The following is a 24,543-nucleotide window of genomic DNA, read 5'->3' as shown; positions in this document are numbered from 1 at the left end:
TTCAGGAAAAGATCTGAAAGAGTATACACTGAACCATTAACACAGTGGAGGAAGATTTCAGAGTATTTTCCTTCTCCGTGGGATGTACTTCTGGTTGATCGGACTATATAAAGGATGTGTTCAAGCCCCATGAAGGCCTTTGCTATGACAACCCCATCACAGAGAAAAAGTGTCAGCATGGAAAGGGTGGAATAGGGATGCCTGGGTGGCTCAGTGGTTGAGCATCAGCCTTCAGCCCAGGGCATGATCACGGAGTCCTGGGATCGGGTCCCACATCGGGCTCCCTGCATGGAGCCTACTTGTCCCTCTGCCTGTGTCTCTGCCTGTGTGTGTGTGTGTGTGTGTGTGTGTGTGTGTGTGTGATGAATAAATAAATAAATAATCTTTTAAAAAAAGAAAGAAAGGGTTGAATAAATACTATTTGTTAAATAAAAAATACAGAAATGTTTAAACATAGAAAGTGAAGTGTCTTATGTTATTCTAGCTTCCTAATGCACATTTCACAAGGAGGCAGGTCTGTGTCACAAGGAACCCAAGGCAACCCCCAGTCTCACCTCTACATCTCTCCTTTCCTGTGTGAATGAGCTGGTGTTTGCTCTCTTCTCCATATCCTGCAGTTTGGTCAACTTTTCTATCAGGAACATTTTATCTTTGCCCTCCTGCCAAGACACAAAACCAAAACAAGAACAAAAACATGGGGGATGGTAGGAGGTTGAAAAGCAAATGATGGAATGAAGGTTGGTTTTTTTAGGCTGGTAGGGTCCCAGACATAGAAGAGAGACTGCCATCATGTTTTCTTGCTTGCTTTTTCTGTTTTAAGATTGACTGATTGATTGATTGATTGATTGATTGATTTGAGGGTTGGGGGGAAGGGCAGAAGGAGAGAGAATCTTAAGCAGACTCTGCTGAGCGTAGAGTTTGATCTCATGACCCTGAGCTCAGGGAAATGAGTTGAAACCAAGAATCGGAGGCTTAACCAACTGGGCCACCCAGGTGCCCCGGCTTTGTTTTCTCTTAATGAAAGAGAAGAAATATTTCACAGCACTGTCAAATTACCCAACATAGCCTTCCTGAATTGTAACATCTCCTCTAAAGCAATTCTCCAAGCAGGCTTGAATAGCAGCCTCTCTATCCTGCTGCTAGAAGCAACTTAAAATGTCACTGCCTGAAGGCCCAGGACAACTGGTGTATAGTAGCTCCCTTCTTGGCATGCCCTCAGTCTCAGAACACTGGGCACCAACATCGCTGCCCTGTCCTCCCACTGAGAATGTCAAAGCTCACAGCTCTGCATCTGGGGACGTCAAATATATTTGTCAAAGTTATCAGTGTCAATGGAGTAGACCTAGATGAAAATTTCTCAAATTGGGGAGGGGAACAAAGGAAGAGGGTACATCCTACCAGGAGTGAGAATCACTTACTGGTGAATCTGCTGCAGATGAGAGGGTGGTATATTCTACTAGTGTTGAAGTAGGCTAGCAAGCGCCATTGATGGTCTGGCCAGTCTAGATCAATTCCTTTTCCCATGCCCATGTTTCTCCTTAGACTGTCACCCACAAATTTAAGCATCCAATAATTATATAATGAAGCTATCATATTTGCTTCATAATAATTTTCTATTTCCCTCATTCCTTCTACATTTCTTCACTGGAATCCTGCAAGGAAGAGCTGTCCTCGGGAAGTGGCATTTTAAACAAATTCGCTAGCTGTCTTGGATATAGCCAAATTGTTTGAAAATTACTGGTCTCTAGCAGCTGTTTCCATACTCTAGTGCCAGTGAGAATTATTTAGAGAGCTTGCAAAAATGCAAACTCTTAGGATTTATCCAAAAGATCTTGACTCAGGGAGGCAAAGCTGCATTGTAGCTAAGAGTACAAACTTTGAAATTGCCCAGTTCAAATCCCACCATTTACTAGCTCTGTGACTTTAGGCAAGTCACTTCAGTCTGTAAGCCTTAGTTTCCCTAATTTTAAAATAGGGATTAAAGATGTATATGACCCCAGAGAGAGTAATAAAAATTAGTCTGTGTTCTTTTAGAAACAATGAACCTGCCTCTGTGGTGCAACCTCTGGGTAAGACTCCCAACCATGTACGCCTGTGGTGATCCTTCTGGTGCCTCTCTGAAATGATGCCATCTAAATTCCTCCTCACTTTACTTGGTACTTCCCTTAAAACATAAGGTTTTAAAATCAAATACTTCCCCTGTTAAGATTTTCTTTTTTTTTTTTTTTTTTAAGATTTTATTTATTTATTCATGAGAGAGGCAGAGAAATAGGCAGAGGGAGAAGCAGGCTCCATGCAGGGAGCCTGATGTGGGACTCCATCCTGGGATTCCAGGATCAGGCCCTGAGCCAAAGGCAGACACTCAACGGCTGAGCCACCCAGGTGTCCCCTGTTAAGATTTGCATAAGACTTGCCCAAAACATTCAAAGTGCTGCATCAGAAAACTACAAGTGGTCCTTGTAGGGACAGGCAGAAAAAAGAACATAATTAATCCATGCCCTTCCTTTATACCATATAAAGGACCAACCCAAATGATCTGAAACCCCAAAGATTCAAGCAGATAGAACCCTGGGGAATCCTGCTTCTTTCCCATATTCTTAGATGTAAGTGTTCATGTCATAATTATATTGGTATTTAGAAGAAAAGGGAACCAGCCCAGTGGCAATAAGCATCACTATTCCCAGACTGTGGTCTCTAAATGCCATTTCACCAGGATTCCTTGAATAAATGTCCGATTCATGTTCTGGGGCAAGGTAATGAACAAGAAGAGCCTTGAACATCTTGTCCTTCCAGAGAGCAGGTGAGCTATCAAAGACTTCTGGGGTCATGTCAAAAGAGCCCAGGAGCTAATCCAAAAGGATTTCCATTAGCAAAGGATGAGACTATTTAAGCATTAACAAATTATTATAATTTTTTAAAAGATTTTATTTATTTGAGAGAGAATGAGCATGAGTAGGGAGAGTGGCAGAGTGAGAGGGAGAAGCAAAGTCCCAGCCGATCAGGGAACCCAATTCAGCGCTCGATCCCAGGACCCTGGGACCATGACCCAAGCTGAAGGCAAGATGCCTAGCCAACTGAGCCACCCAGGCACCCCACAAATTATTATAATTGAAAGATGTCAAAGTATACTCAAATCTATGAATTCATAATGATAATTTTAAAATCCTCACTGGCCACATTTGGAGGTTGCTAGATATGACAGGTTGAATAGTATCTCCCTTTTAAAAAGATTTTTCCATGTTATCCTACCTAAGTACCTGTGAATATAACCTTGTTTGGAAATGAGATCTTTGCAGACATAATTAGAGATTCTGGAATGAGATCTTTCTGGATGAGGATGAGCCCTAAATTCAATGACAAGTCCTTAGAAGAGAAGGAGAAACAACGAAAAAGAATTTGTGAAGGTGAAGGCAGTGACAGGAGATACGAAGCTACGAATCAGGAAACAGTTAAGTTAGCCTGTGGCCCCTACAGGAAGCTAGGAAAGGCATGGAACAGATACTCTCTCAGAGCTTTGGAAGGTACCCTGCTGAAACCTTGATTTTGGACTTCTGGCCTCCAGAACTGACAGAGAATAAATTTCTGTTATTTTAAGCCACCAACTTCGTGATCATTTGCTATGGCAGGCCCTAGGAAACTAATACAGACTGGGATACCAACGCATCCTTTCAAAAAATGCTAAATAAAGGGGGAAAAATCATGCATATACTTTGCCTTTCCTTTATAAATTATATTACAAGGTAATCAAATAGTTGAGCAAAAATTCTTTTTTCATAGAAGAGTCTTAGGCTAATCAATGCAGAAGAATTTCTAGGAGTAGAGTACCATGTTTTTGTCATCTCTAATGAAATCAGTGGTCTTCTAGGCAATACTCATCAAAGGCTGTAAAATCCATCAGGTGAAAGGCAGATGGGGAATCTTAGGATGGATGGGTCGGGCTAACAAAGCATGGACTCACTGATTACTTTTAATACCACACAAAAATAGACAACAGGACACTTTATGTCTCAGGGTATTGCTGTAAGAAGTACATAGCATCATCTATGAAGAATTCTGGCTAAAATGCTGAATCTGGGGGCACCTGGGTGGCTCAGTGTTGAGCGTCTGTCTTTGGTTCAGGTCGTGATCTTGGGGTCCCGGGATGGAGTCCCACATCAGGCTCTCCTCAGGGAGCTTGTTTCTCCCTCTGCCTATATCTCTGCCTCTCTCTGTGTGTCTCTCATGAATAAATAAAATCTTAAAAAAATAAAACATAAAATCAAATGCTGAATCTGGATTTAATCGGACTTTTAAATATCACTACCAGGGTACAGGAAATAAAAAGAAAAAAGAAACAGGGTAAACACCACCACAAGGTTGCAAATTAGATATACACAGAATGTAAGAACTAACACAAGACAAATGACCTAGTTTCTTCAACAATAATGGCAAGAGAAGAGAGAAGGGGAAAACAAATGCAGATTAAAAGAAACAAGAGACGTATCAACCAAATGCAGCAGGTGGCACTTACTCAGACCCTGATTTGAACACCCCTAGTGTAAAAAGACACTTCATGGGACAATCGGGGATTTTTGACCTTTGATTGCATATGAGAATTGATAGAATTCTTTAGAATTATTACACTTTCTTTTAGGCATGATGATGGTGATATTGTGGTTATGTTTTTTAAAAGTCTGTTTCTCAGGACCCCCAGGTAGCTCAGTGGTTAAGCGTCTGCCTTCAGCTCAGGGCATGATCTCGGGTCCAGGATGGAGTCCCGCATTGGGCTCCCTGTAGGGAGCCTGCTTCTCCCTCTGCCTGTGTCTCTGCTTCTGTGTCTCTCAAGAATAAATAAAATCTTAAAAAAAAAAAGTCTATATTTCTCAGGCACATAGAAGTTTTTACAGATAGAATTATGTAAATTTAGGATTTGCTTTAAAATAATTCAGAGATTTGCAGTGAAGGTTTAGTGTAGATTAAATAAGAGTATACACATGCTGATGGTAGTTGGTGCTGGGTTGTGGGCAGGCGTGGATTCATTCAACTATTCTATTTTGGAGTATGTCTGAAAGTTCTCATTATATAACGTTTAAAAAAAAAAAAGGTGGAAGGAGGATAACAGAGGGACTCCTCACATTAATAATCTGTTCATGGAGCAGTCTGATCATAATCTTCCTTCCTTCTGTGATCTGCCAGTAGAGGTAGGTGATGATTCTAGAAGAGAAGAAAAAAAAGATGACAGATACTTTTGCCAATGTTCTGCAGTCCCCAAATTCCAAAAGGGCTCAAAGAAACTAATATTTGCTTACAAGTGGACTTTGGCCCTACAGTGTCCTTGAAAAGTTGGTCTGAGTGAGTTACAGGTTAAATACATCACAGCAACGGTTCTAGGTTCTGGGTGGCTCAGTGTTAACTGTCTGCCTTTGGCTCAGGTCATGATCTCAGGGTCCTGGGACTGAGCCCCATGTCAGGCTCTCTACTCACCGGGGAGTCTGCTTCTCCCTCCCCCTCCAACCCTCCTCTATCCTCCCACCCCCACTCATGCTCGAGTTCTCTCTCTCTCTCTCTCTCTCTCTCTCTCTCTCAAGTGAGTAAATAAAGATTAAAAAATAAATAAAGAGCAACAGTCCCCAACCTGGCTGTACAGAGAATCAGGTGAAAGATGGAAAAAAGACTCATTTCACGGCCCCTTCTCTGATCCATTGACTGAGTTTCCTGGGGCATAGGGGCCAAACAGTATTTTTAGAAATTACACATGATTTTAATGTGTAGCCAGAGTTTGTGAATCTGGATAGTGCTATTCAAACTTCAACATGACACAAATTTCCTGGGAGTTTTTCAAAATGCAGGTTCTGGGATTCCGTAGGTCTGGGGTAGGGTCTAAGATTCTGGATCTCTAGCAAGCTCCCCAGTGAATTGGTAATTTGATGCAACAAGCTGCTAGGAAACCTGAGCATTTTAAAGAGGCAGATAACAACCTAGTCTGGGGAGGGAAGGCATGCCCAGGAGCAAGGACATCCAGGTTGTAGCAGCTGTCACTCACAGACCGTGCAGCCTGGAACTTATCTCTGCAAGTCAGCCCATTGCTGTCTTATCACTTCCACCTGTAAAACTAAGAGGTTGCTCTGTAAGCAACATCTACTGGTTCCACTAATCTGTGCTTTTGATTTGTATCTCTCTCTGGGAAGAGTTGCTATCTCTAATGCCATCAGGCCTAGGCTTCTTTCTTTCTTTTTTTAAGATTTTATTTATTTATTTGAGAGAGAGTGAGCGAGCACACATGAGTGGGGAGGACAGAGGGAGAGGAAGAAGCAGATTCCCTGCTGAGTGGGGAGCCCCTATATCCCAAAGGCAGCTGCTTAACCCACTGAGCCACCCAGGTGCTCCAGGACTAGGCTTCTAAAGAGGGATAGCTATTAGCCAATCAACTATTCATGTAGGAAGATGAATCCAATCTTGGCAGTTCTTTTTTTTTTTTTCCACAAGAAGTCAGATATTGATCATTTTTATTTGAAAATGGAAGAATGCTATCCTACGTACCAACAATGCCCAATCCATTTGAACGTAACCACAATCTCAGGAAGAATCACACATGTGATTTTCCTAAGCATTCTCAAATCCAAAATTTCATTTTGTTTTTATGTTATTTCTTAAGAGGGGACATAACAGGTATTACTTTTTCATAAAACAGGCAAAAAAAAAAAAAGCGCACAAAAAAACCAAAACGAAAGACCTAGGGCAAGATGATAGCAAGGAACGGTTTTTAAAAATTCAAGGGCAAAGTGAAGACCATCCAGAATACTGATTTGTGGCCCTCTGCTTTCCTGGCAAACGTCCCTGAGTCTATTCCCAGGTGAAGTTAATGGCACATTTCCCCCCAGGTTCCCAAACGTGCTCCACTTACAGCACAATGAGGGTGAGGATGAAAAAGAAATGCACACTTCCAATGAGGTTCTGGTAGATCCAAACAACCCATAAGTAGCTGGGCCTTTTACTCAGGGAGTCAATCCAGCCGTAGATGGAGTGAATGAAGAAGGGTAGACCTCGAAAGGGACCACAGTCCACTGAAGGTTTCAATCTGATAAAACAAGGGATAGAAAAACATCTCTAGCAGGAGACTCGGGGCATAGCTTTTTTCTAGAATCAAATGGTCCTTTCTGAGCCCTGGACCTGGAGCCAGAAATTCTTGCCTGCTGATACCCTCTCCCTCCTAGCCTCAACTGCTATGTTTTGTGCTCATGACCTGCACTCCGAGGATCAGCTCCCACACAGGGTTCACATTGGATCTACTGGTCACCAATCCAAAGAGCAGGCAATGAACTCTGTGGCATCCCAGCTTGCAGAAATGAACTGGGTGGTCAGATTATTTTTCCGGGGAAGTCAAACTAGGAAATACAAAGAAGAGACCCTGTGATCTGTGGAAGCTGATGCTGTGGCAATGGTGGCCATGTGTAGCAGTAGGAAATAGCAGAAACTAGAGGGAAACTAGGAACTGGTTAGGAAGAGGGAAAAAAGAGAGACGCAAAGACATCATAAAACAGAGGAGCCTGGCCTGAAGCCACCTGAGTTCCTGATAGTTCTATTTCTGCTTATGTCCTAAAAATCAACTCATTCATTCATTCATTCATTCATTCAATAAAAGTTTATTGCACCTGTACCAGGTGCTGTGCTAGACACCAAGCCCTGGAGATTCCATAGGAAAGAGCAGACCTGGATTCCACCCTCTCAGGCTTACATTTTACCAAGAAAGATGGACAACTAATGAGTCACGATTAAATAAAGATTCAAATGAAGGCATTTCTGACCATGAATGATGGAATAAAGAAAAGAAACTGCCCTGAGAGAAGGTGGAAGTGACATAGATAAGGATGGTCATGAGGATCACATCTTGAAGATGACCTCTGAGCCGAGAACCAGAGGGTATACAGAAGGCCATCGAGCAAAGTGGGAAGAACATTTCAAACAGAGGAGCCGGAGTGGGGTGAAGCTGGAGAGCTAGGAAGGAACCAGCTCAAGCAAGGCATTAAATGTTTATTTAGCTGAAGGCTGAAGTTCTGTCCCCATTCTGGGAACAGTACTTTGAGGAAGTGAGGAAGCTGCACCAAGCCACCTGATGGGTGGTAACCAAGCTAAGATCTATTCCCTTCTTTGGTTGTTGTGTCTGCTGATTACCAAGGGAACTTACCAAGGGAACTTGGGTGCAACAATGTATTAAGCATATCTTCTCACTTCTCTTGACATGGGGGTGGGGGGGTACTGACCCTGGAGAGATAGCCTCTCCTGGGGCTACCCTACATCTTTCATATGCAAACCAACTGATCCAAGAGCCTATATCCCACCTTCCGCCTACTCTATCAGGTTCTCACACTCAGGGTCACTATCCCCTGCCCTGTTCACCCGGGGCCAGGTACCAAACAACTCCAGACAGCCCCTATATCTCAAAACCCACTGAAATTGTTCCAACTTGCCAATCCTAAACCTGCCTACTCTTCCTCACCCTTTCCTTCCTATAGAAACCACAACAAAGGCTCTTGCTCACGTTTTCTCCTCACTCCCTCTGCATCCTGACCAACCCTGGGGTTTCCTCACGTGGCCCTCTGTGGTGTGGTATTCCCATCCCCCACCACCACCTCTACTGGGATCTGAGAATAACAGATCATCTTTTCAGCAGCATTTTTATCTTCTGATCTGCTGGCCTCACCCTTGATAATAAAGCCTACATTTTAAAACACTCACCTACCCCATCTCTAACACCTCACCACAAGGCCACTATCTCTCCTACCTCCAGATGGTGATGGCCAGGGTGCACAGGACCCCAGTGAAGGATGGGAAAAACAGCAAGAAGATGAAGAATGTCATCATCTGTGAGGCTCGCCAGGCTTTGCTCGGAGGCTGGAAATTCATCATCAGGCTGATCTGAAGAGAGAGAAGCATCATCTGTGACCAGAGAAGCAGGCCAGATGGACCCCAGCCAGGCACTGGTTTCTTGATAGCCTTCCCAGCACCACCAGCCCCTACCCTGCCACCCCAGTGCAATTCCAATCACCCCTGGGGTCACAGGGGACTGAGAGAAGCTGATTGATTCCAACTTCAGACTGACTCACATTTTTGACGTAAAACATGATGAAAAGAGTAATCATTTGGATAAAGGGCAGCAGAGGGCAAAAGAAGGTTCCAATCCTATGAGGGAGAAAGAGTGTCAGAGGTCACAGGGAGACACACAGAGTGGGGAGTGGGGGCAGATATGGACTGTGGAGTGAGGGGAAAGACAGTGTTATGGGCTGAACTGTTTCTCCAAAATCCATATGCTGGAGTCCTAACTCCTAGTACCTTGAAATGTGACTATATTTGGAGATAGGGCCTTTAAAGAGATAATTAAGGTAAAATGAGGTCACTAGGGTGCGCCCAAATGCCATCTGACTAGTGCTTTTAAAAGAAGAAATCAGGACACAGATACTTACAGAGGAATCATGTGAGGACACTGGGAAAAGGTGCCATCTACAGGCCAAGGGCAGAGGTTTCAGAAGAAACCAACCCTACAACACCTTGATCTTGGACCTCAAGCCTCCAAAATTTGAGAAAATAAACTTCTGGGAGCATCTGGGCAGCTCTGTCAGTAAAGCGTCTGCCCTCAGCTCAGGTCATGATCCCAGGGTCCTGGGATAGAGCCCTGGGTTCAGCTCCCTGTTCAGCGGGGAGTCTGATTCTCCCTCTCCCTCTGGCCCTCCTCTCTGCTTGTGTGCTCTCTCTCTCTCTCTCTCTCTCAAATAAATAAATAAATAAATAAATAAATAAATAAATAAATAAATAAATATTTTTATTTATTTATTTGAAAGACCGAGGGGGGGCGGGCAAAGACACAGGCAGAAGGAGAAGCAGGCTCCATGCAGGGAGCCCGACACAGGACTTGATCCCGGGTCTCCAGGATCAGGACCTCGGCTGGAGGTGGTGCTAAACCACTGAGCCACCAGGGCTGCCCAATAAAATCTTTTTTAAAAAAGAAGAAAATAAATACATTTCTGTTGTTTATTAAGCTACCCAGTCTGTGGTACTTCGTTATAGTAGCCCTAACAAACAAATGCTGCAAACCAAGAAAATCCCTACCATACCCAGTAACCTTAGCTGCTCTCTTCCCAGCTTTAGAAAAGATATTTTGCAGAAAGCACCACCCACATACCACCAAATGCCCTTCAGCAAGCCCTAACTGAGGTGTCCTAAATGTGGGACATGTCCCATTCCTCCCTTCATGGCATCCAGAATGTCTGACACCCTACAGGGACAGTAAAAACTGCATTGAGTTACACATGAGAAGGTCATTCCCCCTCAATTCTCCTTAATGCTCCTGAGTACCAAGAAAAGAAAATCTTACTTTGGTGGGCCTAACATTTGCCAACCTCCCTTTTTTATCCTAAAAGAAAGGTTGGGGTGGGCATCTGGGTGGCTCAGTGGTAGAGCGTCTGCCTTTGGCTCAGGGCCTAATCCCAAGGTCTAGGATCAGGTCCCGCATCGGGGTCCCTGCATAGGGCCTGCTTCTCTCTCTGCCTGTGTCTCTGCCTCTCTCTGTGCATCTCTCATTAATAAATAAATAAAATCTTAAAAAAAAAAGAAAAAGAAAAGAAAGCATGGGAATAAGGTTTAAACTGCGAGCCTTGGCAGACAGCAGCACCCAGCTAGAATTTAATGACTATGATGGGCCTAGCTTTATTTTATTTTTTAAAAAATTGAGATTTTTCTTCAAGTAATCTCTACACCAGAGATAGGGCTTGAACTCACAACCCTGAAATTAAGAGTCAGACCCTCTACTGACTGAGCCAGCCAGGTGCCCCCAGTTTGACTTTATTTTTCAAGTGACTTGCAGATTTTCTCAAATGACACTGCTTTCCATTTATGGCTGTAAAATATAAAGATTCCTTTAAAAATGTATTTAAGAAAAAAAAGAGGACAAATCATAGAAAAAATAATATTAAGTGAAAACCAGTACTGGTGATATGTAGGTATGCCAAAAAATGGGTAGGTTGGTATGCAGAACACAACTTTGGGAAACACTTACCTCATCTCATTTCTACCATTGTCCATAATCTACACTTCCTTTCTGTCATTCTGTTAACAACTTTTTTTTTTTTTTTAAAGAGAGAGAGAGAGTGAGCAGGAGAGGAGCAGAGAAAGAATCCCAAGCAGGGATTGACCATCCAATGGTCAATAGTGTGAAGGCTTGATCTCTAGGGTTCAAAAACCTGGCCAAAGTAAGCACCCAGTAAATGAAGATATGCCATTATTATCACATCAGCTGATTTATGCACATCATTTATTTAAAAAATTGAGAGTGCTCAATATGCACCATATGATCCAACAATTCCACTTCCGGGTATATATCCAAAAAAACTGGGGCAGCCCAGGTGGCTCAGCGGTTTAGCGCCACCTTCAGCCCAGGGCCAGATTCTGGAGACCTGGGATCAATTTCCACTTCTCCCTCTGCCTGTGTCTCTGCCTCTGTCTCTCATGAATAAATAAATGAATAAAATCTTAAAAAAAAAAAACTGAAAGCAGTCAGGTCTCAAAGAGATATTTGCATACCCATAATCAGAGCAGCATTATTCACGGTAACCAAGAGGTAGAAGTAACCCAGAGGTCCCTTCATGGATGAATGGATAAACAAAATATGGCATAGCCATACAATGGACTATTTAGTCTTATAAAGGAAGGAAGTACTGGTGTACACCACAATATGTAGAGCCTGAAGAACATTATGCTAAGGGAAATGAGACAGTCACAAAAAGATAATTTCTGTATGATTCCACTAACATAAAGTATCTAAACTGTCAAACTGATAGAGAAAATAGAGTGCTGCTTGCCAGGGGCTGGGGAAGGAGGAACTGCAGAGTTCTTGTCATGGCTACAGAGTTTCAGCTTGGCAAGATAAAAAGAGTCTGGAGATCTGTCGCACAGCTATGTGAATATATTCAACACTTAACAATACATTTAGAAATGTTTAAGATGATATTATACTATGCATTTTCCTACCACAGTTTTTAAAAAGTGCTCAGGGCACCTGGGTGGCTTGGTGGGTTAAATGTCTGCCTTCGGCTCAGGTCATGATCCTGGAGTCCCAGGATGGAGCCCCATGGGGACATTTAACCCACCAAGCCACCCAGGCAACCTGAGGGCTCCATGCTCAGCAGGGAAGGCTGCTTCTCCCCCTCCTTTCGCTCCTCCCCTATTCATGCTCACTCCCCCCACTCTCTGTCTCTCAAATAAATAAATAAATAAATAAATAAATAAATAAATAAATATCTTTAAAATAAATTAAAATAGAAAGTGCGCATCAGGGTAACAGTAGCCACAATATCTCCACTTACAAAATATATCTGAGTCAGTGTGAAGATTTTCAAAACTTACCACACCAGAGTTTGTGCATAGATCAATTCCAGGACATTCCTGGCGATGTCAAACTCCTGTAAGCCAAGGCTTGTTATAAACTGCATCCCAATGAGTCTGTGAAAAGATCACTGAGGTTAGTACCCAAATCATCAACTCTCTCCTTCAAAAGATTTCCTGCAATCAACAAAGTAGAGCCTCACCAGTTTTGAATAAAGTCATAAGTTCCCTTGTAAGTGTCTGGAAAAGTTCCAAGTATAAGCATATTTTCAAAGAAATAATTGATGGAATTAAGGGGAAATGGAATTAATACAATGCATTCAAATAGAGGTACTGCTGAAGTGGTTTAAAAAAATTGTAGATGGGCGCCTAAGTAATTTAGGCTAAGCATCTGATTCTTGATTTCAGTTCAGGTCATTATCTCAGGGTAATGAGATCCAGCCCCACGTCAGGCTCTGGGGCTGGGCATGAAGCCTGTTTAAGATTCTCTCTCCCTTTCTCTCTGCAACATCCCCTGTCTAAAAAATAAATAAATAAAAATAAAAAATAAAAATTCTAGAGGACATTATTTAACTTATCCCACCTGCTATTTAAATAGATACTAGTTATAAGTTAATAATAGATATTATTTAAAGGAGATAATTATTAAAATTATCCTACCTATTTATCTCATTTATATCACTTGTTTGCTTGTTCAACCTTTTTCTCAGGGATCAGATAAATTCAGCACCTCCCAACTCAAGTAAGCTGAACATTTTTCCATTTTTGGTTATTGTTACTGGATTAATAGTGCTTTCCCATTTTCTAAACCCACAAGAGGAAGCCAAGGTCTCCATTTATTCTGAGGAAACTTGACCCCTTTGATTTCTTCATATAGAGAGAGTGTAAACAAGACAAAACAAAACACACACACACACACACACAAAATGCCATCAAAAAGCCCAAAACAGAACAAAACAACCTCCTCATCTTTATGTCCAGATCCTAGACAAGAGGCTGTAATAAAAGTGTGTTTGGGCAGACTGAATGAGGGGGTTGGGCATGCAACCTACCCATTGAGGAAAGAATTTTTGTGTTACGCCATATTATCACAGGAGCAGCTTGTAGAAACATGTAAGTGTCCATGAGGAATAAGATGCTCCACATATTATTGACAAATAAATGAATAAATCAATGAAAAAGGTCTATACATGGGCCAGTAATAATATTGCCTCAATTCTGTATACCTGGTGTCTAAAATAATAATTAGCACATTAACCAAATTCAATTAAATGAATCATGACATAAATCTAATGTAATGTCAGGGAAAGATGCCACAGCAGAGTGTTAAGATTAATAAGAGCAAACACGGGGCGCCTGGGTGGCTCAGTGGTTGAGCATCTGCCTTTGGCTCAAGTCGTGATCCCTGCAGGAAGCCTGCTGTGGAACATGGTTCCAGGACCCTGGGATCACAACCTGAGCCAAAGGCAGATGCTCAACCACTGAGCCACCCAGATGCCCCACTTTTTTTTTTTTTTTTCAAGAGAAGGTTGGAAAGGGCCAGCTCAACCAAATGAACTTGGACAATAAGACTGTCGGATAAAAGTGAATTTTCGGTTAATTCAAGAAGAAAGGAGTGTCCCAAAGAACAAGAGGCAGACTTGTAACAGTGCACGCCAAAGTATATAAGGGACACTTACATAGTCAGTACATACCCATACTTCCTGCTCAGGCAAGACTATGACTCTGGTTCCAACATCAGGTATTAATTACTAAAGGCTGACAAATATTTACCTCCTCAGGAACTCGCCCAGGAAGGAATCAGCTAAAGAGAACACAAAATCCATCAGAAGAAGTCGGTAGATTTCCTGGCCAATGAGGGTTTCCCAACACTGAAAGGCAAATAAGAGTCAGGAGATGGAAGGGGCTATTGCTTCCTGCTCAATTCCCCTCTGTTCCTGGCACCCTGCACTCATTAGGACATGGCTGGTGGCTCAGTTTGACAGAGTCCTTGTGTACCCAGAAAAGCAGACCTACTCTGGGCAGAGATGCACCATTAATTTGTTGAGTTTGTTTTCAAGGGTGTTTACTCCCTTTCTGTGCCCCTTCCTCCCCCCACCCCCAGTAAGTCTTGCCCCCCACATGTACCTCAAACTTTCTCTTCTCATTATCTCTCCTCTTTTTTTTTTTTTTTAAGATTTTATTTATTTATTAAAGAGAGCGTGCACGAGCAGGGGGACGAACAAAGGGAAAGGGAAAAGCAGAATCCCCACGCAGCTGGGAGTCCAAAGTGGGGCTCTATCCCAGGCCCCCGGGATCATGATCTGAGCCGAAGGCAGACACTTAACCAACTGAGCCACCCAGGTGCCTCTTCCTATCTCTCCTCTTAAAACTTTTCATCCCTGTCCTACGCTTCTGGATCCAATTTCTCAGCTAGCCATCACTGATGATAATGCCTTCAGTCTTTTTTCTTTTTAATATTTTATTCATTTATCCATGAGAGACACAGAAAGAGAGGCAGAGACACAGGCAGAGGGAGAAGCAGGCTCCATGCAGGGAGCCCGATGTGGAACTCGATCCCAGGACCCCGGGATCATGCCCTGAGCCGAAGGCAGATGCTGAACTGCTGAGCCACCCAGGCGTCCCCTTCAGTCTTTTTATTAACCTTATGAAAATCCATTAATAACTGCTTGACTAAGAAAGAGGCCTAGGGGTTTAGCAGGCTAGCACAAATTGGAAGGCTGAATTAGTTCATGAAACTGGTGGTCAATTACCTCTGCCGGAAGTCAGTGCTAAGAGCTGATGACTGGGAGCTTTTAAATTTGACTGAACAAGTAGAGGGAGGTTTGGGGTGCACAGCCCAAGGATGAATGGATGGAGGGAGCAAGGGAGGGAAGGAGGGATGGAGGGATAGTGGGAGGGATGGATGGATGAAGGGATGAATAGATAAATACATGGATGGATGGAAGAATAATATGATATTTAAGATTATGAGTAAAAACTCTGAGAAACTAGAGAAATTCACTTTCTCCCTGGTGGTCAAAGGATAAGAAACCAAACTCAAGGCAAAATAGCATAGAAATCTCACCTCTTCACCAGCCTGGGCCACAATGTTGAGCCAATAGTAACAAAGAATTCCAATGATTGATATTTTCAGAAAGATGTTTCTAAATAACAGAAGAGAAAACAACTATCATTACCTTCCATGATAGTCATTAGTACTGAATATTTCCTTTTGGTCACATGTTAGGACTAAAATTCCTGCTCCCCTGTAGTTTGAGTGGAGCCATAGGGCTAGTTCTGGCAAATGAGTTGTGAGCAGAAGTGATGTATGTCACTTTGTGTCCCTTCTAGCCTGGAGCATTTAAGTGCCAGTGACACTCTCCAGAACTCACTATCTTCCCTCTGGAATGGATATCAGCAAAATTCCAGATGGTTGCTGCTCTCAGCCTGGATCCCTGCATGAATGACATGACCAATACTCCCCGCCATCCACAAAGGACATATAATATTGACCAAGAAATAAATCTTTGGGTTCTAAGCCATTGAGACTAAGGAGAGAGAGGATGTTTTTTACTGCAGCGTAACCCAATTTATATCAACTTCTATACCATCTTTTGGTGCATCTCCAAACTATCTGACTTCACTTCTCGTTGTAATAATAGTAAATGTACATACTATTCACTGGGGGCTAACCATGGACAGTACACTGTGCTAAGAACTTCACTGAATCATCTTAATCTTTATAACTTAATGCTAAACATTCTACAACTCTTAATATTTACAACTCTATCACCAGATAGAGAGTGTTTTATATCCCTCAGAGGTGAAACAATTTGTCCAAGGTCACACAGCTTTCCAGGGGCATGACAGAGATAAAAACTGAGAACCATCTGCTCTCATAGCCTGAGCTCTTAAACCCAGTTACTTCACCTAAATCAACACCTGCTGGTTTTAATGAGATTTCAGCCCTGGTGTACCAAGAACTGTGTGCCACTAAACCAGCGGTTTTCGAGGTGTGTCTTCCAACCCATTTAGCATTAGTGCCCTCTGTAAACTTGCTAGAAAGCCAAATTTTAAAGCCCCACCCCAGATCTACTGAACCCGAAGCTTTGGGAATGGGCCCAAGCAATCCCTTCAGGTAATTCCGGTGCATGCTGAAAGTTGAAAACCATTGTGTTAGACTCAGCTCCATGAAGGAAGGGAAATGGATATGTCTTTTTCAATGCCAGATCCCCAATCTCTTCCCAGTACCTAGCTTGCAGTAGACCCTCAATATCTATTGGATGAACATGTACCTTTATTGCAGGGGAGCTCCAGGTTAAACTTGAAAACACGCTCATCTAAGCTGAGAAAAGCTCATCTTAGTATATGTGCTCCTGAAGCAAGCTTGAGGAAAGCTCATCTTAGATTGAAAAGAATTGTATATTCCTGAGCTTTCTCATTTTCTTTTCATGCAGAGAAGATATTTGAATATGTTGTGAAGCAGTACAAATGGCTGGTGTATGAAAAGGCAACTAACCTCTTTAATAATCAGAAAAAACACAATAGCAAAGTGATTGGTTCCAAATGGCCCACTGAGCACACATGTCTACCATCACTCCATCCAAATTCCCCAAATGAGATGGGAGAGCTGGTCAGCAGTCAGATCGCAGAGGCCATGGAAGGCAAAGGCTCCGGAACTGATCTATGCAAACTCAATTTGCATTGTACAGACCTATTATTATAAACACCACCATAACCAGAAACTGGTCAGAGAAAAGGCCAAGAAAAAAGGACAAAATTTGGGTACTTTTATGCTTTGTTTACCAAAACCCTGGGGCCACCTCTAGCACGAAAAGGCACACCCTCCCAGCCAATGAATTGCCAAAAGCACTCCCTCTACCTCCCCATGGGTGGGGAATTTCAAAAATGCACCTGTTTCTCCCAGCTGAGGCATGGCTACCAGGGCTCACAGCTTGACTAATGGGAACGGTGAATAAAGTTCAGTCCCCACACAACCCCTCAGCCAGGAACTTTTCTGCAGTATACAACCTGCACAACTGTACATCTCATAATGGAGAACTATGTTAATCCTCAGGATGATGGCAATCGGGAAAGCTAAGCCATAACTTTGAGCAAAGGGCAGGTGGATTTAACGGTATTTTCTGAGTGCTTTTTGGATTCTATGGCTATTAACACACACCAAACACACTTTCTTCTTGGAATTCTTTCTAGAAAACAGAATGTTGGTACTTGAGCATGACCTGTTCTAGCTCCCACCTTACTTCCCTCCATGGAAAGAGAGGCTGTCATTGGATGGGGCACACCTACCGGATCAGGAGGGTATAGACTTCGTGCCGGGGCATCTCATACCGCTCCACCAGCCTGAACAGGGAATAGAGGCGTGGCACAGCCAGGTTGATGCAGGACACAATGAAAGGCAATAACAGCACAGCCCCAGGGTCCTTGTGGTTCTTCAGGAACTGCAGGGGATGGAGGCAAAGAGCTGAGATGCCAAGTGTGCACTGAACTCCTTCCTGCCTCCCACAGAAGACTGCCCATGATGGGGAAACCTCAGGGGTAGCTCCTCTGGCGTACTTATCCCAAGCCAAGCATCACCCACAAGATGGCACACTATCCTCACTACAGCCCAGCAGGTGGGTATGAATAGACTTATCTGATTGGCAAACTGAGGCTCAGAGAGGGGAAAAATCTTGCCCAAGGTCACCAACCAAGAAGTGGCAGATTTGTACTGGGTCTATGTTCCTCAAGGGCCTGAACTCAAACAGTCATTCTGTGACATTACCACCCTCGACAAGAGGTCCGGGGCGATGAGGATGTGCCCCTGGCTGTTGGAGCAAAAACTTCCATCTGCTGAAGCTACAGCACAAGGATAAACCTGAAAACACACTCATCTAAGCTGAGAAAAGCTCATCCTAGTATATGTGCCCCCGAAGCAAGTATGATAGAATGCTCCATCTATCACGATCGATCACAGGAGAATGTTTCCTCCCCTCTTCTGTGTGGCCCTGTTCATCTTCAGCAGGCTTCACTGTCCTTGGGTGCTGAATTAGGGGAAAGCAGAGCCCCTGCCAGCCCATGCCGGACCTTTGTCCTCTTCAGTTCAGACTGAGGTCTAAGGTGCCCCTCTGCCAGGCATCCTTGGAGTAAAGGATTCCAGTGGATTTTTCCTCGGTCTTCCACTATCCCTATCCCTTCCTTGCCTCCCCGCTCCCAAGGCCTGACTCTGCCTCTCTTTACCTCTGGATGGTTTTGAAAGTCCCGCTTGCACTCTGGGCAGTATTTTTGTGGCCAGGGTAAGGTGGATTCAAATGCTGTCCCCTCACCATGCTTATAAGCTGCAAGGTCTGGAGCCAGAAGCTTAGCTTCTTAAAGCCTCTTTTCCCTGTCCATATAATAAGGGGATTATGGCCATAACCCATAGAGCCATCTCAAGAATTAAATGAGACCAGAGGCGCCTAACTGGCTCAGTTGGTTAAGCATCCAACTCTTGATTTCAGCTCAGGACATAACCTCAGGGTCCTGGCATAGAACCCTGTGTCTGCATCGGGCTCCATGCTCAGTGGGGAGTCTGCTTAAGATTCTCTCTCCCTCTCCCTCTGCCCTTCCCTCCTCTCTCCCTTTCTCTCTTTCTCCCTCTCTTTATCTCTAACATAAATATTTTTTTAAAAATTAAATGAGACCAAATAAGGCAAGGTGTGGCCCCTAAATAACACAGGTAGGGCATCATTCATAGGAAACTGTAGTTGCCAATGAGTATGACCCCTGGAGTTGTACAAAGGGTTGTTCCTGCCTGGCATAGAGCAGGTGTTCAAACAATAGGAATGATTCAACCTCTGCCTCCTCACCTCCTTCACTGCCCTCCTTCCCTTCAGGTGGGTGTAGAGAAAAGGTTCCAGGTAAAGAAGAAACTCAGAAGTCTTCTTTATGCCTATAGCTCTCTGGTCACAGTATCCATCCTAGGTAGCATTGCCAAGCCCTTCAGCATTGAGACTTCATTTCCCCTCTTTCAGGGCACACCTTCATCTGGTTAATGGAAGACCCTTAGGCTTATATAATCCTACATCCATTTTCTTGCCAGCTTCTCCTTTACTTATTCACTGTTTTGGTTGAGCACCTACTACGTACGAGCTATTAGGCCTGGAGCCCGGCTACCATCTTTTGAAGACAGTTGTATAAACAGGAATTTTCAATACCACACATGACAAGGGCATGGAGAAAGCTGGCAGAGTTAGGAACACCCAACTCAGTCTAGTGAGGGTGGTGGTGGTGAGGAAATGACACCGTGTTGAAATCTAGAAGAGGAGGAGTTTTCCAGATAAGGGAATTAGGGGAGGTGGGGGTGGAGAATGAACTGCATGTTTCCCACCTAAAGATGAGGAAAGGCATGGTGTGTTCAGGGAACTATGGATGTAGCATTTAGTGTTGCTGGTGTGTAGGATATGGGTAGTTGTGGGGTGTTGAGTCTAGAGATATGGACAGGGATCAGATCATAGAAGATCTGTCAGTCATGCCATGGAAGATAGATTTTATATGGAGGGTAATAGGAAGCCATTAAAGAAGGTGACATAATCAGACCAGCTTGTACCATAATTCTAGAGATCAACAAACTGGCTACAATTAGCCCCATTTTCCAAGGGATTTGAAAGCTGAAATAAAAAAAAAAATACTTTGCCCAGACCACCCAGCTAATTAGTCTCAGAGTCCATATCATTAGGAAAAAAAGAGAAAAGAGCTAACATTCCTTCATTACCCATAGTACTGGACACCAAGTAGATTCTTCACATAACTTTTCTCAAGGCCTGACCACACACCTACAAAGTCAGGATCATTCCTGTTTTGCAAGGAAGAATATGGGGCTCAGGGCTCAGAAAGGTTAAATCATTCACCAAAGTCCATCATATCACAAGACTTACTGAGTATCTACTTGGTGCCGGGGCAGTAGGAGGCATTAGGGATGTAATAATGAAAGAAGAAACCAAAACTTAATCCCAGGTCTGTGGTCCAAGTGCCCACCTCTCCACTAGTCCCAAGCTTCTTGCTCTGAGGTGTGCACACACATCACCAAGGGACATTGTTAAGATGGATTTGGACTCCATGGGCCAATGGAGGGCCCCAAGATTCTGCATTTTGTTCATAAGCTTCCAGCTGATGCCAGTGCTGCTGGCCAGAGTCTGGTTTGAGTAGCAGCTCTACACTGCTCTCCCCTCCAGGATCTCATCCCTTCTCCTGGTTCTGTGCTATGGACCCTGGGGCTCCTGCCCCTGTGGTTACCTCTGAGTTGTTCTCAGCCAGGTAATAAACAGCTACACAGCAGGCAACAGCCACTCCAGTAGACACAAACCAGGCTGCCAGGTGGGCAGACAAGCGGATCAGCTGCTGATTGAGTGTTAACTTGACATTCTCCTGAAGGATTTCTGACAAGTTTTCCTACAAACACAAGAAAGACAAGTTGGTGCACAGTACCCTCTCCATTGTGAGCAAAGACTCTTAGAGTGAATGTTTGCCCCTTCAAGCCACAAACCCATCCCATACCCACAGAAGAAAGGGGAAAGTTCATGTCATATGTGGATTATGAGAGACTCATGGGAAAATCTCCAGTGGATCAAGAACCCCCATCACTGCAACAAACACATTTTCCAGATGGGTGTTTGAATAGATGGGACCAATAGGTTGGGACTGTGCTCTTCAGGAAAGCACTTTGAGGTCAAGAAACTCTTTTTTGAAGAATAAGGCTGGGTATCTACACAAAGGAAGTTAACATCTTCAAACCTCTTGTCAAAGCCCCTTATAAATTTTGCTTCTTTTTTTTTTCTAAAGATTTTATTTATTTATTTGAGAGAGAGAGAGAACAGAGGGAGAGTGAGAGGGAGAAGCAGACTCCCTGCTCATTGGAGAGCCAAATGCATGCGGAGCTCAATCCCAAGACCCTGAGATCATGACCTGAGTCATGGGTTTGAGTCTGGGTTTGGTCTTTCTATTTACGGGTTTGTTTGGTTTTTTTTACCTCTTTCTTTTTAATAAGTTTTTTTTTTTTCTATAGACCTGGGCATTATGAACATTTTCAGCTGGTAATTCTGTGTTGTGACAACATTCCTATGCATTGCAGGATGTTGAGCAACATCCCCAGCCTCCACCCACTACACACTAGTAGCACCCGCCCCCTAACTGAGACAATCAAAAAAAGTCTTCAGATATTTCCATATATCCCCAAGGGGCAAAATTGTCCTGAGTTGAAAACCACTAGAAAAAATGTTAAACTTTAAACTGGGAGGTCAAGAAGCATTTACATTTAACATTTTGATATAAATCACTAAACTGCCCTCCAGTAAGCTGGTACCAATTACAGAGCCACCGTATTGTGTGAAAATGTTCATTTCCCTAAACTGTCACCAGCACTAGACGTTATGAATATTTTTAGGTGTTTTTGGTTTTGTCTGGTTCTTTTTCTTTTCTTTTTTCTTTATTTTGGTGGGAGGGGGGCAAGCTCATGAGCCATTAAAAAAAAATCATTATTACTTAAAGAAAAGTTACAGGGGTGCCTGGGTGGCTCAGCAGTTGAGCATCTGCCTTCAGCTCAGGGCGTGATTCCAGGGTCCAGGATTGAGTCCCACATTGGGCTCCTTGCGGGGAGCCTGCTTCTCCCTCTGCTTGTGTCTCTCATGAATAAATAACTAAAACCTTAAAAAAAAAGAAAAGAAAAGAAAAGAAAAGAAAAGTTACAGACATACAGAAGGAACTTGGCTGTGGGAAGCTGCTATATAAAGCAAGCTTGCCTTACCCTTATTTCAGTGCTAAGATTCTTCTGTCTCAGCTTGACAGCTGTTTCATTAGTTACAGTGAAGTCCCAGCAGAAAATAAGTTTAGCGATCCCTCTGGAGTAAATGTGGGGGTTAATGAAGTTGTTTCGGAAATACCTGGCCATGCTGTGGAAGGCAGAAACCAAAATACTCAAGGGTTATTGGAATAGGCATCGGGGAGTGCAGAAATTAAACAAAAGAAAGTCGTATCATTAACAGTGAAAGGTAGTATGAAGAGCTAACATTGGGTTCTACTGGAACAATGCAATCACCAACATAATGATTAGGAGCACTGGCTTCAAGACCTGACAGGCTTGGCTTATAATCACGGATCACCACCCAGGCGATGGTGGTTGTTTTAATTGCTATGAGCCTCAGTTTCCACATCTACATAATGGGGATAATAGTACCCACTCACAGAGCTTCTATGAGAATTGTATGAGTTTCCACTTGCTGCTGCACCAAATTGCCCCAAACTTAGTGGCTTAAAACAACACACATTTATCCTCTTACTGGAAGTCAGAAGTCAGAAAATGATTCTAAATCCAAGGTGTTGGTAAAGCTGTGTTCCTTCTGGATACTTTAGGGGAAGATCTGTTCCCCTGCGTTTTCCAGCTTCTAGAGGCTCCCTGCATTCCTTGGCTTATGGCCCCCTCTCATCTTCAAAGCCAGGAGAGGAGCATCTTCTGTCCTCTCTGACTTTGACCTTTCTGTAAGATGGGAGCACTTAGAAGGACCCCTTATGATTAACTGGCCCATTTAAAAATCCTTAATTTAGTCACATCTGCAATGTCTCCTCTGCCAGGTAAGGTAACATATTCATGGGTTCTGGGGATTAGGACATGACATCTTTGGGAGACGGGAGCAGTGGGAACTGGTCAGCCAACCATGAAAGGTAATGTAGCGGTTAGAACAGTAAGCACTTTATAAAGGCAGATGCTATTCTCATGGCAATGTCAGCAGGATTCATTGAAATCAGCCCAGGATGCACCTAGCACTGAGCCTGGTAATGTAAAAAATGCTGAGTAAAATGGACATTACCTCTTCAAAATTTGAGACCACTGACTTAACAGCAGTTTAAGAAACACTTCCTTGTTTAAACGAAATAGGAAAAAATGAAATCTCATTTATTTTGAATTACTATGCTGGCAGTGAGGTTGTTACAGGCTGAATTGTATACCTAAAAGTTCGTATGTTGATGTCCTAACTCAGTATCTCAGAAAGGGACTGTCTTTGGAAATAGGGTCTTTACAGAGGTAATTATGTCAAAATGAGGTCATCAAGGTGGGCCCTTGTCCAATATGACTGGTGTCCTATAAGAAGAGGAGATTAAGACTCAGACATAAATTGAGGGAAGACTGTGTGAGGCCACAGTGAGAAGGCGGCTCTCTATAAACCAAGGACAGAGACCTTGGAAGAAACCAACATGCCAACACCTTGATCTTAGACTTCTAGCCTGCAGAACTTGAGAAAACATATTTCTGTTGTTTAAGCCATGCAGTCTGAGGTCCATCATTATGAGACAAAGGTTGAACATTTGTACCTCCTCTTCAACAGTTATCAAAGGGACGATTGTCCATCCATGCCCTTCTTGCCATACAACTAGTTGGGGCACTACATCCTTACTTTCAGACTGACCAATTTCTTCTAAAGCACAGAAAAACCTCTCTTCTTCCAAACTTATAGTCTGACAGCATGATCAGACAGCAACAGAAAGGTGAAATTGCAGAGAAATGGTTTCCTGGGTCACTTTTGATTCTCTTGAATTTTACCTAAATCTAAACAGTTCAGAATCAAGAAATGCAGAGGCTCCATACCTGAATAGCAAACTGAAAAAACAGATGATCAAACATGCTCCGATTGTGAAGATGTAGGCCAGCTGCATGTTGTAGGATGCCCTGCCATTCCCATGCCGGATCGTAGAATTGGTGTAAAAGCCATAGTACATCACTGTGTCTCTAAAATAACCCTGAAAAAATAAAATAAGTAAAATAAAATAAAATAACCCTGAAAGGGACAATAAACCCTAGATCAGGGGGGTCTACAGAGAAAATGATGACTATTATCAACCAGCACAGTTCATCTTTCCCATCTGCATGAAACTTGCATCAGTCAATTTAAACCTTTTGTTTAGGGAAAGGGCACCCAAGAGCACTAAAAATGTAGACTTTTTATCACTAGGCTCTTCAGGCTGGATAGGATTCTCAAACCTTCTCTATAATGGAGGGACCAAGCTGTCACCACCTGAAACAGTGATCAAGAAAAGTGTGACTAATACCAAGAGAGCCAGCCATTACTGGCCTCTGTCATCTGTTAGGTATTATGGTCAAACATGTTCAGAATGAAAGGAATCAAGCCATTAGGTCAAAATGACAATTAAAAAAAAAAAGACAATTTACAGAAAATA

The 24,543-nt window shown here is 43.1% G+C and overlaps 1 protein-coding gene across 4 annotated transcripts in view; it reads right to left on the bottom strand.

Annotated features, from left to right (window-relative positions):
* Positions 1–24,543, bottom strand: part of TMC5 (transmembrane channel like 5) — a 65,749-nt gene that overhangs the window by 2,184 nt on the left and 39,022 nt on the right. For 3 of the 4 annotated variants that reach the window (XM_077906781.1, XM_077906783.1, XM_077906784.1), the window contains 12 exons: positions 23,954–24,105; positions 22,118–22,262; positions 20,611–20,766; positions 17,647–17,798; positions 15,422–15,500; positions 14,128–14,225; positions 12,376–12,471; positions 9,084–9,159; positions 8,762–8,895; positions 6,884–7,057; positions 5,115–5,193; positions 555–659 (listed from right to left, as the gene is read on the bottom strand). In XM_077906781.1, the coding sequence (XP_077762907.1) occupies positions 555–659; positions 5,115–5,193; positions 6,884–7,057; positions 8,762–8,895; positions 9,084–9,159; positions 12,376–12,471; positions 14,128–14,225; positions 15,422–15,500; positions 17,647–17,798; positions 20,611–20,766; positions 22,118–22,262; positions 23,954–24,105 (1,446 nt within the window). The remainder of the gene's footprint in view (positions 1–554; positions 660–5,114; positions 5,194–6,883; positions 7,058–8,761; positions 8,896–9,083; positions 9,160–12,375; positions 12,472–14,127; positions 14,226–15,421; positions 15,501–17,646; positions 17,799–20,610; positions 20,767–22,117; positions 22,263–23,953; positions 24,106–24,543) is intronic. The other variant, XM_077906782.1, reaches the window with a different exon arrangement.

This window comes from Canis aureus, chromosome 8 (genome assembly GCF_053574225.1).
Source record: "Canis aureus isolate CA01 chromosome 8, VMU_Caureus_v.1.0, whole genome shotgun sequence".
In the NCBI taxonomy this organism is placed as follows: Eukaryota; Metazoa; Chordata; class Mammalia; order Carnivora; family Canidae; genus Canis; species Canis aureus.
This window is presented reverse-complemented; position numbering and strand designations above follow the sequence as displayed.